The sequence below is a fragment of the Canis lupus genome, chromosome 33, assembly GCF_011100685.1.
Source record: "Canis lupus familiaris isolate Mischka breed German Shepherd chromosome 33, alternate assembly UU_Cfam_GSD_1.0, whole genome shotgun sequence".
NCBI lineage: Eukaryota > Metazoa > Chordata > Mammalia > Carnivora > Canidae > Canis > Canis lupus.
Window position 1 is genome coordinate 20,346,413 of NC_049254.1, and position 15,099 is coordinate 20,361,511.

Below are 15,099 nucleotides of genomic sequence, written 5' to 3' on the forward strand. Positions count from 1 at the left end.
TGTTTACACTCTGATATGGGGCTTTCAAGGGCATTGAGATCTGTTCTCATTCTAATATGGGAATTTCTACCATGGGTGTGGGCTCTGTTGTCTTTCTGATATGGGATTCTCTGCCCAGGGCAATTCTGAGCTCTGTTGTCTTTCTGATATGGGATTCCCTGCCAAGGACATTGAGGACATTCTGCATTTTTTTCCGGGTAAAGTTCAGCTCTTATTCACAGGGTCCTAAGATGGCTGTACTTGTGCTTAATGCTAAACTTTAGGTGGGATGGCCTTAATTTTTCTTGGCCTCCACATTGTTATCTAATTTCACTTGAAAAAAAAAGAAAAAAAGAAAAGAACCATACACCAACTTCCCTTTTTTGGTAAGGTGTTTTGCTACCCCCTTTAACAGTAGTGGGAATGAAAACTATAGCAAGATTCTTGTTTATTAGGCAACTTTGGGTCATAATGGTATTCTCTCTCTCTCTCTTTTTTTTTTTTTTTTAAGAGAGGGAGTGAGGGGTAGAGGTGTGGGGTGGGGGGCAGGGAGAGAATCTTAGGCAGGCTTCAAGCCCAGAACCGAGCCTACACACTGGGCTTGACCTCACAACCCAGAGATACTGACCTGAGCTGTCAGAAGCTTAACCAACTGAGCCACCTAGGCACCCCGATAATGAGATTTTCTTGAGGAATGAAAAAGAAGGGTGCTCAAAAGGAAATTTTCAATGCTGTCTGGGCAAAAGAGGAAATACACGGGGGGGAAAGGGGGTTAAAGTCAGGGCAGAGAGAAAACAGAGAAAAAGAGGATTAAAGAGGAGATGAGTAGCTTATGTGAGCATGTGATGACGTGCAATGTAGGAGACTTGAGTTGCTTAGGTCTAAGGAGAAAAACTTACTGGGCCTCTGTTTCCCCACCCCAGACTCAAGAAAGGAACACTGGGTAAGAGATTTTGTCAATTACCTATATTTACCACCAGATGGCAAAATTGATCCGAGGCCTCTAGGGTCCTGGTCAGTTTGGAGGGGGGGTGGGGGGTGGATTATGTGGCATTATTGTGGCAATTCAATTATTTGCTCCACAAATATTGAGTGCCCACTATGTCCTATCAACTCTGCTAGAACTGAGGTTGACATGGCCAGAGTCCTTGCCCCCAGTGAACTTACAGTTGGGGTGGGGAGTTAACCAAGCACAAGAGTGGCCCCAGAATATTAAAACTCTTCCGTAGTGAGGCACAGACTTGCTCCTTTGGTGACTTGCCTCAATGTCCGCCAAGGACAGAACCACAGACATGGGCCAGTAATTCTTTTCCTGCACTCACCTCCGCGCCCACAGGTGGGGGGCAGGGCCTCCTGAACTTCTCCAACCCCACTTCTGCGTCTTTCAGAGCTAAGACTTCAGTCTTCCTTCCAGCAGAACTTACTAGCCTTTTTGGCCTTTTTCCTTCGAAATATTTATCCTGGTGAGGGTGACGGGCATTGATCTGCTTAACCGAAAAGAAGAGGGGTTACAAAAGTCCTCGGCCCTGGGATCCTTGGCCTGTTAGGTGTGTGTTCTCCTTTTCCTTTCCTTTCCTACAAGGACGCAGACCAGGGGGATGAACACACCTCTCACATTCGGGTAACGCTGTGGACATTGGACAGAAAAATAATTCTATAAACAAACTACATTGCATACGACTTCAGATTCAGGAGCCCCCCCCCATCCTTAGGGCACCCCCAGACTTTTTAAAAAAATCATGCAAAAAAAATAATTTAAAAAAATCATGCAATTTCGGGGATCCCTGGGTGGCTCAGCGGTTAGCGCCGCCTTCAGCCCAGGGCGTGACCCTGGAGACCCGGGATCGAGTCCCGCGTGGGGCTCCCTGCATGGAGCCTGCTCCTCCCTCTGCCTGTCTCTGCCTCTCTCTCTCTCTCTCTCTCGCTCGCTCGCTCTTTCTCTCTGTCTCATGAATAAATAAAATCTTTAAAAAATATATAAAAATCATGCAATTCAAAGAACTGGCAGGAATCGTGGGAGTTCGTGGAACAGCACGGCGGGGAGGGTGTAAGCAAACTTTCTTGTTTTGCCTCAGAAAAGCTGGCTGCGCCTGGGGTCTCCGCGCTCCGTTTCTGCGGGCGCGGACGAGCGCCTGGTGCCCCTTCCCCAGCTCAGCCTTTGTCCCCCGCGCCCTCCCCCTGCACTTGGACCCGGGTCGCCTCCTCCGGGCCCCAGAGCCCCAGGCGTTACCTCCGGCCTCTCTTCGGGGTGACCTCATCCCTTTGTTTCTCCGCGGCTGCCGGCCCCGCCCCGGCCCCGCCCCCTGCCTAATTCCGGGCGGGTCTGCGGGCGTGGTGGGCGGGGCCTCGTCCGCGGTGGGCGTGGCCTAGTTCATGGTGGACGGGGCCGCGGGCGCGGCGGGCGTGGCCTAGTTCGCGGTGGGCGGGACCGCGGGCGCGGTGGGCGGGGCCTAGTTCATGGTGGACGTGGCGCGGGCGCGGTGGGCGTGGCCTAGTTCGCGGTGGACGGGGCCGCGGGCGCGGTGGGCGGGGCCTAGTTCATGGTGGACGTGGCGCGGGCGCGGTGGGCGTGGCCTAGTTCGCGGTGGGCGGGACCGCGGGCGCGGTGGGCGGGGCCTAGTTCATGGTGGACGTGGCGCGGGCGCGGTGGGCGTGGCCTAGTTCGCGGTGGACGGGGCCGCGGGCGCGGTGGGCGGGGCCTAGTTCATGGCGGACGGGGCCGCGGGCGCGGTGGGCGTGGCCTAGTTCGCGGTGGGCGGGGCCGGCCGCGGAGCGCCCCGCCCCCTCCGACGCGCCCTCTCGGGGGAGGCGCCCAGCTGGCGGCTGCACCGCGGAGGCTGCTGCGACCTCCGCGACCTCCGCGACCTCCTGCTCGGGCGCTCCTCGCCGCTCTCGGTGGCCCGGAGAACAAAAGCCCCGGGCCTGGCCGCGGCGGAGGAGCAGCCCGGGGCGCCGCGCGGGCTCGCCCCCTCGCCCCCGGGTGTTCGGTTGGCCTGCACCCCCTGCTCGCGGGGACGCGGCCCTCGGCCTCGTCAAGGTTACTCAAGGTTACCCACTCAGCCCGGGGGAAGGACGGCAGTGAAAGCTGGGTCGTTGTAGCCCCGCCCAGCTTTCCTCGCCTGGAGGCTGCAAAATGCACATTAGCATTCCTTGGGCTGCGTGCGCCTGCTTCTCCAGCCCCAGAAGCGGAGGAAGGTGTCTGTCAGCAGGAAAAGACCTCTGGGAACTAACCAGTAATGCCTTGTCATTGGAGTATAACAGAGGTGGGAAAACCAGCCAGGCCAGGGTCAGGGACAATGATCCCTCATTATTTAAAAAAGAAAGAGAAGGGGGGTGGGGGAGAAAGGGTGGGAAAAGAAAAGAAAGAAAAAGCTATTTCCTAGGCTGCTTCATCTGAGCTTTCCATTTCCCACGATGAAGTGCAGGCTCCTTAGGCAATTGGGGGAAGGAAGGGAACTGAAACGGGAGGGAGGAGGTGAGATGACTTCTGCAGGTGTGGTCGCGTTTCGACTCCGTGTGAGATTTTTCTCTTAACCCGGAAAGGCATGGAACCAGCATGCATTCGTTCATTCATTCAATAATCTTGTTAAAAATGGTTAAGGAAGTCAACTTAGATGTTACAGACTTTAGCACTTCATGAAACCAGCGGTCTCTGGTCTCAGGGGTCCCATGGAAGTTCAAAATGGAGTGAAAGGCTTTTTAGGATAAAGAAGGAGGAACAAGAAAATAATAAATGAAGAGCTCAGGGTTGACTTGACATTTGGGGGATGGGTTAATTGGATATACTGTGTTTCTGATCAAGTGGAGCATTCATAGGGGCATGAAAACTTAACTTTTCAGTTTGCTGACATGGCATCAGGGACAAGAGCACCTCCATCTTGGGCCTAGGAATTTACTTCAAAAATATGTGTTGAACATTGAGCACTTACTCTGTGATGGGCTTTGCCTCTGGCTGTAGGTGACCTCAGGTCCACGTGAGAGGATAGCTGCAAGCAAGAGGAGGGGAGAGCTAAGGTGTGGCCCTATAGCTAGGCTAGGGTCTGGATGGGCCTAGTGTACCAGACTGTGAAGGGACCTGGAGAGGAGAAGAGCTGCAGAAGACCAGCGGCACTCGGAAATGATGAGGGTAGGAAGCTGATGGGACTTGGAGCTTTCTCTCTCCTTCTCTGACCTCTTTTTCTTGCTTAAATAGGTTAAAACCAACTGTGGCAGAGAATGAGTGATTGCATCTCCCATTTGTTTATTTTTAGCAGTCTTGGTTTTTACCCCCCAACTAGGACAGTAAATTTCATTCAGATTTTCCATACAGGTGAACAATGAGGCTTCAAAAATTATAAAATAAGGTGTTCCCTTTAGAAGAGCTTCATGCTTTCATGTAAAGGCTTTTGGGAAAGTGGAGAAGAGATAGCTTTTTGCTGGCTGCCCAGTGATAGATATGGTCCTGCATTCTGAAACGGTTGGAATGAGGTGCCTCAAGGAAGGTGATGTCCGCTTTCCTGATGAGGTGGGTCCTTACTAGATCATCGAAGCCTATAAGCAAAGTCATCCTGAACTGTGCTGACTCAAGAGTCTGTACATGGGAGGCTAGTCAGTGGACAAATTCCATGCTCCCTCGGTTTGGTGACCCTCCTTTGGAAATTGGCACATTTGAGAATGATCTTAATCTCATGAATGTTCAATGTATAGAACTAACTTTAGAAGGTAAGTGACTGTGTGGGGGAGACCCTGCCCATCCCAAGTAGTAGGTCTGGATGACAGTCAACTTCTCTGAGGCTTTCTTTTCTACAGAAATAGGAAAATGGAACATACATATATATACACACATATTTATATATATGTATGTATATATTTGCACACAACTAGGACACTGGTACTTAGAATATTTGAGTCCTGAATCTCCTAGTCAATGCCCTTAATGTACAGACACAGAAATGGAGGCGCAGGGAAGTGAAGGGACTTCCATGGAGTTGCAAGGTTGGGATGTATCATGTTTATAGCCCTGGTCTCCTGACTGCTAGGCCATGGTTTCTGCTACTTCCCCTGCTGCTCCTTATTTCTCTGTGCTTTGTAAAAAGAGAAGCACTTCTGAAATTATTTTTTTTTAATCTTTTTTTTTTATTTGTTTATTTTTTTACCTATTTATTATTCATGAGAGACACAGAGAGAGAGAGGCAGAGACACAGGCAGAGGGAGAAGCAGGCTCCATGCAGGGAGCCTGATGTGGGACTCAATCCCGGGTCTCCAGGGATCCTAAACCGCCGAGCCATCCAGGGATCCCCTGAAATTATACTTTGGTGTAAAGAAATATTCAAAAGAACTGTGGATTTCCTGGGATGGGTGTGTTTGGTCTGGGTGTTGTAAGCTAGTACTTGTCACATGGTCATGTGCAGAAGATTTGTGAAAACGCAGATCCTGATTAGTAGATCTGGGACAGGGCGAGAGTGCATCGCCACCCAGCTCCTGGCGTACAGATACTGCTGGTCCGAGCCCTGAGCAGCAGAATTGTCAACAGCATTTCCTCCCTGTCTTTTCTTTCTCACTGATGGAACAGCCCTGGGGATTTAAGGAGCCCTTTTTTCCCCTGTTACCAGGTCACTGTGTTCCCTCAACTCATCTAGATCCCTTTCACTTCCTGGTCCTCACTCCAACCTGAGACTGTTAGAAACAGTCCCTGGAGACATGTATCTTGAGCTGGAGGGTGTGATCTTTTGTCTAGTGACTTAGCACCATCTAACTTGATTCCACAAAAGCTTTCGCACATAAGCAACTTACTCAACTCTGATAGTTGGTTATAAAAAAAAGTCTTTTTTTCCTCTCCCACAAGTGTCCTCCCAGCTGCAGCTCATTTCTCTCCTTCTGGGAGTGCAGCTGTTATGCTGCTAGCTAACAGGCAGGGCCCTTCCCCTGGGGCTCAGCAATTTTCTGTGCATTTTCCCACCACTCCTGCCTTGCATTTCTTCTCAAGCTGTGTGAGATACCCGGATTCAGCCCTGAGTGTCTTTGTGCATCGGTTGAGGTGTGCAGGCAGCTAAGGGACAACCCAGAAACCCTTCCAAGGTAGGCAAGCTTAGTGCCTGCCACTCGGTCCTCAGTTCTCTGAAGCCTGCCTGCCCCAGAAGAGCCTCTGCCTTTGCTCTCTTAAGTTGCTCTGTGAGCTCACTTTCAATCCTCCTTGTTATTTCCTCACCTGTAAAAATAGTAAGTCTCCTCACTAAAAATAATAGCATCTACCTCATACAACTGTTATGGTCTTTTTCCACGTAAAACACTGCGCTCAGTGCCTGGCACAAAGTGATCAATAAATGTTAGCCTCTGAAAGGGTCCTGAACCCAATTCCAGTGTGGGGGGTGGCGCTTCCCTGTACCAATAACAATTCTCCAGACACCAGCTGAGTGCCGTACAATTCAACTCAATTCTGCCACTTTTTATTTGGAGATAGTATCAGTTCCACAGTAAAGGCCTCAGTCCCCCCAAAAATTGCCTTTCACTTCAGACACCAGTGGTAAGCCCAGGGTTGATACCTGTACTTCTGACTGGCTGCCTGTAAGTCAGAGGTTCCCATCATCCCCTCCTTGGGTTCAATGCATTTGCTTAGAGCGACTTCCAGAACTCTGGAAAATGGTTGATTCACCAGATCCCTGTTTTATTATAAAAAGGTATAAGTCAGGAGCAGCCAGGTGGAAGAGATGCACTGGACAAGGTGTGGGGAAAGGGTGCAGGGCTCCATACCCCTTCCCACTAAGCCTCTCTCCCCAAACCCCCATATATTCAGGAGCTGGGATGCTCTTGAAACTGATCTTTTGTGTCTTCATGGAGACTTCATTACTTAAGCCAAGTTGATCAAATCATTGGCCATTGGTAATGGATTCAACCTCCAGTTCCCACTTCTCCCCAGAGGTCAGGGGGTTGGAACTGAAAGTTTCAACCCTCCAATCACTTGGTGGCTCTCCAGGCAACCAGCCCCACCTCTAGGTGCTCTCCCAAAGTCACCTCATTAACATAACAAGACGCCTTTATTGCAGTCATTACAGGAAATTCGAAGGGTTTTAAGAACTCTGTGCCAGAAATGGGGACAAAGACCAAATACGCATTTCTTAATAAAAGTCACAGTATCACAGTCTCTACTAATAAGACAAGATTCCTGCCCTCAAAGATCTTATAAAATAATGGAGTTGGGAAATAAGTACACCAATAACTGGAATGCAAAAAAAATTAATAAAAATACAAGGATGCTGTGAGAGCTTAATGTAAAGATAACCTCTGCCTCAGAGATTGGCAAATTACAATCTATGGGCTATGAATGGGTTTTTTTTTTCTAAGTGGTTGACAGAAAGTCAAGAGTAATGCTATTTTGTGACACTTAAAAAGTGCATGCAATACAACTTTCAGTGTTCATAAAGTTTCATTGGAACACAGCCATGCTCATTCATTTACGTACCAGCTATAGTTTTTTTTTTACACTACAATGAGTTGAGGAGTTGTGACAGACACTACAGAACTCAGTAAATAAAAAAATTTTTTTTTTTTAATTTTACTTTCTGGCCCTTTACAGAAAAAATTTGCTGAGCCCTGAACTGTTCATTTAGGGTGATGCAAGAAAACTCCTCCTGCCAAGGAGGTAAGGATTGGGATGAGTCAGGAAGGGCAGGCGGGGTTTCAGCAGAGACAGGACAGAGAAATGCTTGAGGGGTCCACATCCTAGATGAAGTCCGAGAACTTGGGGAGTAAGGTGCGTGTTCAGTGAGCAGCATGTCAATTACTTGGCTAAAGTAAAGGGTGTGCGACACAGAAGACGCTGGAAGGGCAGGCTGGGCCCATTCCATGAATTTCTCAAATGCTACAACAATGCATAACTTTTGAGTGTGAAAAGCAATGGGAATATGTTAAGTGTTTTGGGAGGGGCAGAGGGAAGTTTGTGGTGGTGGAAGTAGACAAATTATAAAACCATAATTCTGTTTTCATTTAATCTGATAAAATGTGTAGCAGAGAATGGAAGGCAGGCCAGTTATGAGAGTGTCTATAGTTTTAGCTTTCAGGGAATAATAATAATAATAAGGGAAATGAGGGTATAATGCTCCAAGGTGGAATTTCAGACTTTTGGCAAAAGGGGAATCTTTAAGTTTTCCCTGCATACCCCCTCCACTACTAGCCACCCCCATTATTACCTTAATTCTCCACAGTGATTTAACTATCTGTTCTTTATTCTTGGGTTGCTTGTATACCATGGCACAGCCGACTGATGTACCCACCCAGAGGCTGCAAAGGTACCAGGTGACTTTACTTTTTTAAGCTCACCGGGCTTCCCACCCCCCACCCACCCCCTTAAGATTGTATTTTTAAATAATCTCTACATCTGACCTGGGGCTGGAATTTACAACCTTGAGATCAAGAGTTTCACGTTCCACTGACTGAGCATCCAGGCCCCAGGCTCCCCAGGGTTTTATATGTGACTTTTTTTTTTTTTTTTTTAAGATTCTATTTACTTATTCATGAGACACGGAGAGTTGCAGACACACAGGCAGAGGGAGAAGCAGGCTCCCTTCGGGGATCCTGATGCGGGAGTCGATCCCAGGTCCCCGGGATCACGCCCTGAGCCAAAGGCAGATGCTCAACCACTGAGCCACCCAGGTGCCTTATATGTGACTTGTAGCTGTAAGTTCAGGCCTGAGTAGAAAGCAGGGAACTATCTTAGCCTGGAGCTTCCAGTTGCCCCAACTTGAATTGCCCAACCTACAGGGGAAAGATGCTTATCGGATTGCCCTGGGATCTTTAATTTCTAGTTTTGGGTTTAGTCCTGAGCAGACACAGCATGTGGGGGATCAGACTTCTGATGAGTAAATTGGAACTGAGGGAAGGGTGCTGGCATCACCTGAACTCTCAAGCTCAGGACAGTTTCCAAGTCTTCTCTATGTTGTGACACACCTGTAAAGCTCTTTTTTTACAGTTTTACAGAACCGGGCCAACTTGGTGCTCTATGTGGCTCTTCGTGTGGTGCGATATCACTTATGAGAAGGTTATGGCCCATCTCATAGTTGTCTATGCCTCAAAAATAAAGGAGAGTAATTTTCATTCACCTAAAGACCTCAGAATCAGCCTTAATATTTTCTTATTTTTACCCAATTCAGCCTAATTATTCTGGCTCCAAGTTCTGATTATCATAAATCCCTATGTGACTCATACAGACTAATTCAGAAGTTGTAGAATTTGCCTGCCTCGTTTCAAAAACAGAGAAGAGGGAACTTTCTTTCTTTGGTGGCACCAAACAGTATAGTGTTTCTCCCTACAGAACCACAAAATGGGAGGTATGCTGGTTCTTTGTGCCATGATGAACACTGTCACTAAATTCCTCTACTGAACTATATGACTTTTTTTTTTTTTTTTGAGAATATAATCAGAGCAACTAGTATGACAACTATGGAATGTTCTAGATGAGTTTCCCTGTTTGCTTCGCCACAATTGTGAGAAAAAGAACAGGAAAAGTTGATTCGAGAAAAAGGCAATGTCTAATTCAAGAACTCTGGCTGGATTAAATCCTCAGATCTGGGAATAAGTCACAGAACCTGCTGTTTTCCACCTGTTCAACTCCTTCCTTCTGATAAGAACTCCTATAAGTGACTCGAGTTCATTCATCTGCTTTTCTCCTGTAATTAAATAGCCCTAATTCCTGACCTGGGGTCCTCTCCCTGCCACTTTCCCCCAGTATTTTTTTTTTCTCTGATCTCTGATATTTTCTCTCTTCTACTTTCAGAATTAATAGGGAACCTGGTCTCTGGGATCTCCTCAACATCCCAAGTGTGTGAATCCTCCGTCTATATTTTCACAAGGAAAATGAGTCATGGCATCACCTGGGTGATGAGGTCATGATGCCACAGCCTCTGCTTTGAAAATGTATTCTGTTTTCAATTTCTATTTTCTATTGTAAAGAGATTTTGAAGGGGAAGAAGAAATTGTGGTGATAGCTCTGAAGCTGGGTCCTTTAGACACTCAGAACTAGCCCAGGCCTAGCAGGCACTGGCCATGAGAAAGTCCTGGTCTGAATTCCCCCATCCTCCTCTCACATTTCACTTTGCCTGAGAGCCTGGAAGGCAAAACCTGCAGAGAGTAGATCAGCCCAGTCTTCTTGGGATGATTTTATCTCACATGCAATCTATACAAGTATTTTGAGTTCAAATCCTGGCTCTGCCATTACCAGTTGTATGATTTTGAGCAGTGATTTAATGTCCCTTTATCTGTAAAATAATAGTACCCAATGTATAGTCTTGTTAGAATTAAACTAGTCAGTATATATATTTAATGAATATATTTGTGTGTATATATAGAATATGTAATAAAGTACTTGGAAGAGTACTGGGCATAGTACTATATAATATTTTTCAATTCATTATTAGTATTATTTCCTCTAAGGATCTGATGGTATTTTATAGTCTTTACCTTTAAAGAGATTTGTTGTTGTTGTTGTTGTTTTTTTGGGAGGGGGAGGCATTTATTATTTTTTGAAATGTGCATAGCCCTGAAAAAGAATTCCTTCATGAGCTATCAAAGAAAGGAAAGCATAAAATACTCATCAAGTAGGGCACCCAGTCCCTAGTCTCCAGAAAATAGTCATTTTCACTTCAGTCATTATATCTTCTTCCAAACAATTCTTTATTGAGCTCTCAAGTATCAGGCACTTTAGAAAATTTAAAAGAAAATTTTGCACAGTAGGTATTAGTATTCCAATCTAAAGTTGAAGAAACTGCATTGTAAAGAATTTAGGTAGTTTACTTTAGGTCATACATTTAAGTAGTGACTAAAACAGGATTTGAACTCAAATCATTTGACCCCAAAGCCAAGCCAGGGAACATGTACTCAATGAATGTCAGTGACTGATGATCAAGAGAAGTAATGCCAAAAACAAAGGGAAGGGGGACGCCTGGATGGCTCAGTGGTTGAGCAACTGCCTTCGGCTCATGATCCTGGAGTCCCGGGATTGAATCCTATATCCCTGCTTCTCCCTCTGCCTGTGTCTCTGCCTCTTTCTCTCTGTGTCTTTCATAAATAAATTAGAAAACTTAAACAAAACAAAAACAAAGGGAAGAATAAGAGAAGAAGAATGACAAAAACATGAGCAAATTTAGACTCAGTTATGATTTCCTGTCTAGTAGCTTGGGAATAGAAACCCAGTTAAGTGGAAGTCTATTTGTCCTCAAACTATTTCCTTCACCTGATATCCCTGACCCACCCCCAACAAAAACACTCCATTGTTTGTTTGTTTTTTCACACATAGAAGAATACCACAACATACCTTCCAGAATCAGAGAGAAAACATACTTGCACTTTTTAAAAGATTTCTCAAATACTGCTGTAAACGGGCAATCACTTACCTGGTGACTGATAGAGTACATTAAGGCATGTGCAAACTATTGCTAATAGATAGCAGTGGCCCCATTAAATCATCCTACCAGCCTCATATAAATAAGCCTACAGTAAAAAGCTTTCCCTAATGAGTGCAGTTTCAGGTAAGATCACCCACTCCCCCTTCCAAACGTGTCTCTACTGTCTCTGCCCTTAACCCCTTCTACATAGAGATTCTGGAGCTGTTTCTGTCCAAAGATCTGAAATACAGACCAATTCTGTTAAGTGAAAAGTGTTTCAAGTAGTCTATGTGCTGATATGAGGGTTGCTACTTATCCGTTGATCCCTTCTGAGCGTTTAGTGTTGAATTCTTAGATTGAGTTCTCTGTTAAATTCCATAAAATGTAGGGGATCGGAGGCCTAGAGTTAAGACCCATTCTACCATTGGGGGGCTTTTCATTCTGTTTCAGTTTCTTCATTTTGCAAAAGGGATAGCTTGCTCAGCCTAGAGGGACAGTTTTATGAAGTTGAAAGTTGAAGAAATATGAAAATTCAAGCTATTGTCTTTTTTTTTTTCCTTAGTCAAAGGTATCCGAGTTCTTCTCCATCTCTCATCAGCCAGGTTTTATAATAACTTGCACTCTGATGACACATTATGTACCCTCACTAGATGTTAAGCACAATGACATTGGAAGGAGTTCTACTAACTAGCCAGTTGGATAGAGTTGGAAATCCCAAATCATGAAGCCCCTCTCTCTTCAGGAGCATCTGTTCCTAAGCTAAACCCTTGCAAAATGTTGGGCAGCTGCATCCACAGCTTTTACCAGGTATGCGTATGACCATACATGTGTAAAAAGAGTAGCTCTCAGAACTTACACACTTACACATTGTTTCACTGATGTGTAAGGTCTATAGCTTGATCCATGGGTTAGATATGTGAAATGGAAGCTGGATGAGATTTTTTTTTTTTCCTGTGAGAGTGTGGTTGTCAAGTGAAGGGCATAGATTTTGAAAATAAAGACTTGCATTTTAAATGAATTTCTGTCACCAGATGCTTGACCATGTGGAGGTTTAGGGATGGATATAGTTAGGGAGGATTGGTGTGTGTTCAGTGGCAGAGGAGAGGGATTATGGTTTATGCTTGACACTCTGAACAGATCCTCCCCTTTCCCCAGGATAGAAAGAAGTAGATTGAGTATTGTGGCACATTTTAGACAGATTTCTCCTTATCTCTTTGAGGATAGATAGCTCTGGAACACTGTAGTGTTAAGGAAATGGACTCTCTCCTCCCTAGGTAGGGATACCAGTAATCATGGAGATGAATACAAGGCCTTACAGCCAAACCTCATCAGTATTGTAGGGATAGGGAGGGGAAAAATTCTTCCTGTACTTTTCAAGGTCTTCCAACCTGCCCAAGAATTAAATTAACGTGAGACAGGAGAAAAAAAAACCCAATTTTATTACATGTGCATGGCGGTCCAATAATGAAACTGAGATCCAGAGAAATGACAAGGGTGGGCAGTTTTCATATATTTTAGACAAAGAAACAATATAAGTGTGATTAATTGACAAGGTAAAGAAAACATGTGTTGAGGCAGCCCGGGTGGCTCAGCGGTTTAGCACCGCCTTCAGTCCAGGGCCTGATCCTGGAGTCCCGGGATCGAGTCCCACGTCAGGCTCCCTGTATGGAGCCTGCTTCTCCCTCTGCCTATGTCTCTACCTCTCTTTCTCTCTCTGTGTGTGTCTCTCATGAATAAATAGATAAAATCTAAAAACAAAAATACATGTTTGGGAAGTTAATAAATTCTAAGCAGAATTAGGCTGAGGTAATAGGTTAGGAAAAAAATAACAAAGTTTGTTTCTACAGCTTTCTCAATTTTTAAGTCCCTATATCTGGTGATAAGGATATTGTTTTACTTCTTAGTACAGGGGGAATATTTCTCATATGGGAGATTTGTTTCCTGCTGTTAGGGGAAGAGAGGAGGGCTTAGAGTGTCCTTGAACTGGTTGTTTCCCAAATAGTTTCCATTCAAAATAATTAATATGCCAGGGTGGTGTATTTTGGGGTGGGCTGCCCTGGGTCTCTACAGTACTTCCCTTATTGTCTTATCTAGTCTAATGATAATGTAGAAATTACTCTGAGATTGTAGTGATGAGGCCAATGATCAAAGTGAGAAAAAGTAGCAGCTAGCCCTTTTTGAACATGTGCAACATGACAGGGGCTATGCTAAGAACTCTAGCTGTCACACTCACTCATGTAATCCTCACAGCAATCCAGCATGAGAGACTTGTTCTTCCCACCATCCTGCAGGTAAAGACAACTGAAGCTGACCTGCCAAGCTCAAGAGCTGGTGATCAAGTGGCAGAGTTGAGATCCAACCCGAAACACATTTAACTCTACAGCCTATGCTCTTAGATATCAGGGAATCTCGGCTTGCTACATTTTTTAAAATGCACTGGTTGAGGAGTAGAACTGAGGTAGGGTTTCATCATTTCGAAGCTGGATAACACGGGCTCTTTTCTGTTTCCTTAGGTACCTCAATTATAAAACAGGCACAGTGATATGTTTCTCATGTGTTTATGATGAGAATTGAATTGAAATACTACCTGAATATGCTGTCCACTCATTATACATATAAGTGGATAGAGAGACCCCAAGCATTAGTGTCCCAGAGTGAAGAAAGGACATCTGGCCAGTTAGCTTGAGTGCTGCTCATTGACATTCCCTCTGGAATCCCCACAGTGTGGCACATAGTCACTTGACAACTACAAATAAATATGTTTGGAGCTTCAACCATGAGCCAACGCTATTTTAGCTACAGAGGTTTTTTAGTTTGTATAAAACCGACAAGGTCCTGCTCTCCAAAAATTTATAGTCTAAGGAAATAATAATGAAAATATGCCACATAATCATAACCACAAAGAAGGAAAAGCAAGTAGGCCAAGAGGAAGGGTGTGTGTTAGAATGGTTGAGGGAGGTCTCTGTCATTCATGTATTCATTGAATAAAATACATCAGGTACTACTAACTTAGAATATAATTTATGAAAGAGGATTAATTAGAAATAACAAATCAGGGTATCTGGGTGGCTCAGTGGCTGAGCATCTGTCTTTGGCTCAGGTCATGAGCCTGGGGTCCCGGGATCGAGTCCCACATCGGGCTCTGTGCATGGAGCCTGCTTCTCCCTCTACCTATGTCTCTGCCTCTCTCTTTGTGTCTCTCATGAATAAATAAATAAAATCACTAAAAACAAAAAAGAAATAACAAATCAATAATCACTATTCAGTATAAGAGAAGAATAATTAAGTACTTATTGTGTCTTGTATTCCTGCATGTCCAACGGTAGACATTTGGAATATCTTACCTGGAAGTAGGATAGTTTTCTATCCTGGGGTCTGGGGCTTCTCTTCCTTTTTTTTTTTTTATTTTATTTATTTTTTATTGGAGTTCAATTTGCCAACATATAGCATAACACCCAGTGCTCATCCCGCCAAGTGCCCCCCTCAGTGCCCATCACCCAGTCACCCCAACCCCCCCGCCCACCTCCCCTTCCACTACCCCTTCTTCATTTTGGGGATTCTCTTCCTGATGCTTGGTTCTGAGCACCTTCTCTGGCAGCTTGGGGCGTGGTTTGCTCTTGGGAACTCACACCGGGGAGCAATTCACCTGTGAGGGTGGTATGAGAGGCGGTCTGTTGGTAGACTGCTTTTCTGTCTCTTCCCAGATGTATTGGCTGCCCGCTGTTCTCCCTCTTTGTCCAGATGTTAGCAGAAGAAGCCTCCCAGT

At 45.5% G+C, this 15,099-nt stretch overlaps 1 protein-coding gene across 2 annotated transcripts in view; it reads left to right on the forward strand.

Annotated features, from left to right (window-relative positions):
* GAP43 (growth associated protein 43) overlaps nt 1-15,099 on the forward strand; it is a 102,173-nt gene that overhangs the window by 32,686 nt on the left and 54,388 nt on the right. The window contains exon 1 of one of the 2 annotated variants that reach the window (XM_038582902.1): nt 3,027-3,242. The exons of the other annotated variant lie outside the window; for it this stretch is intronic. Coding sequence (XP_038438830.1) covers nt 3,216-3,242 — 27 coding nt within the window. The 5' untranslated portion in view covers nt 3,027-3,215. Of the gene's footprint in view, nt 1-3,026; nt 3,243-15,099 lie in introns of those variants that run through there. 2 annotated transcript variants of the gene reach the window in all.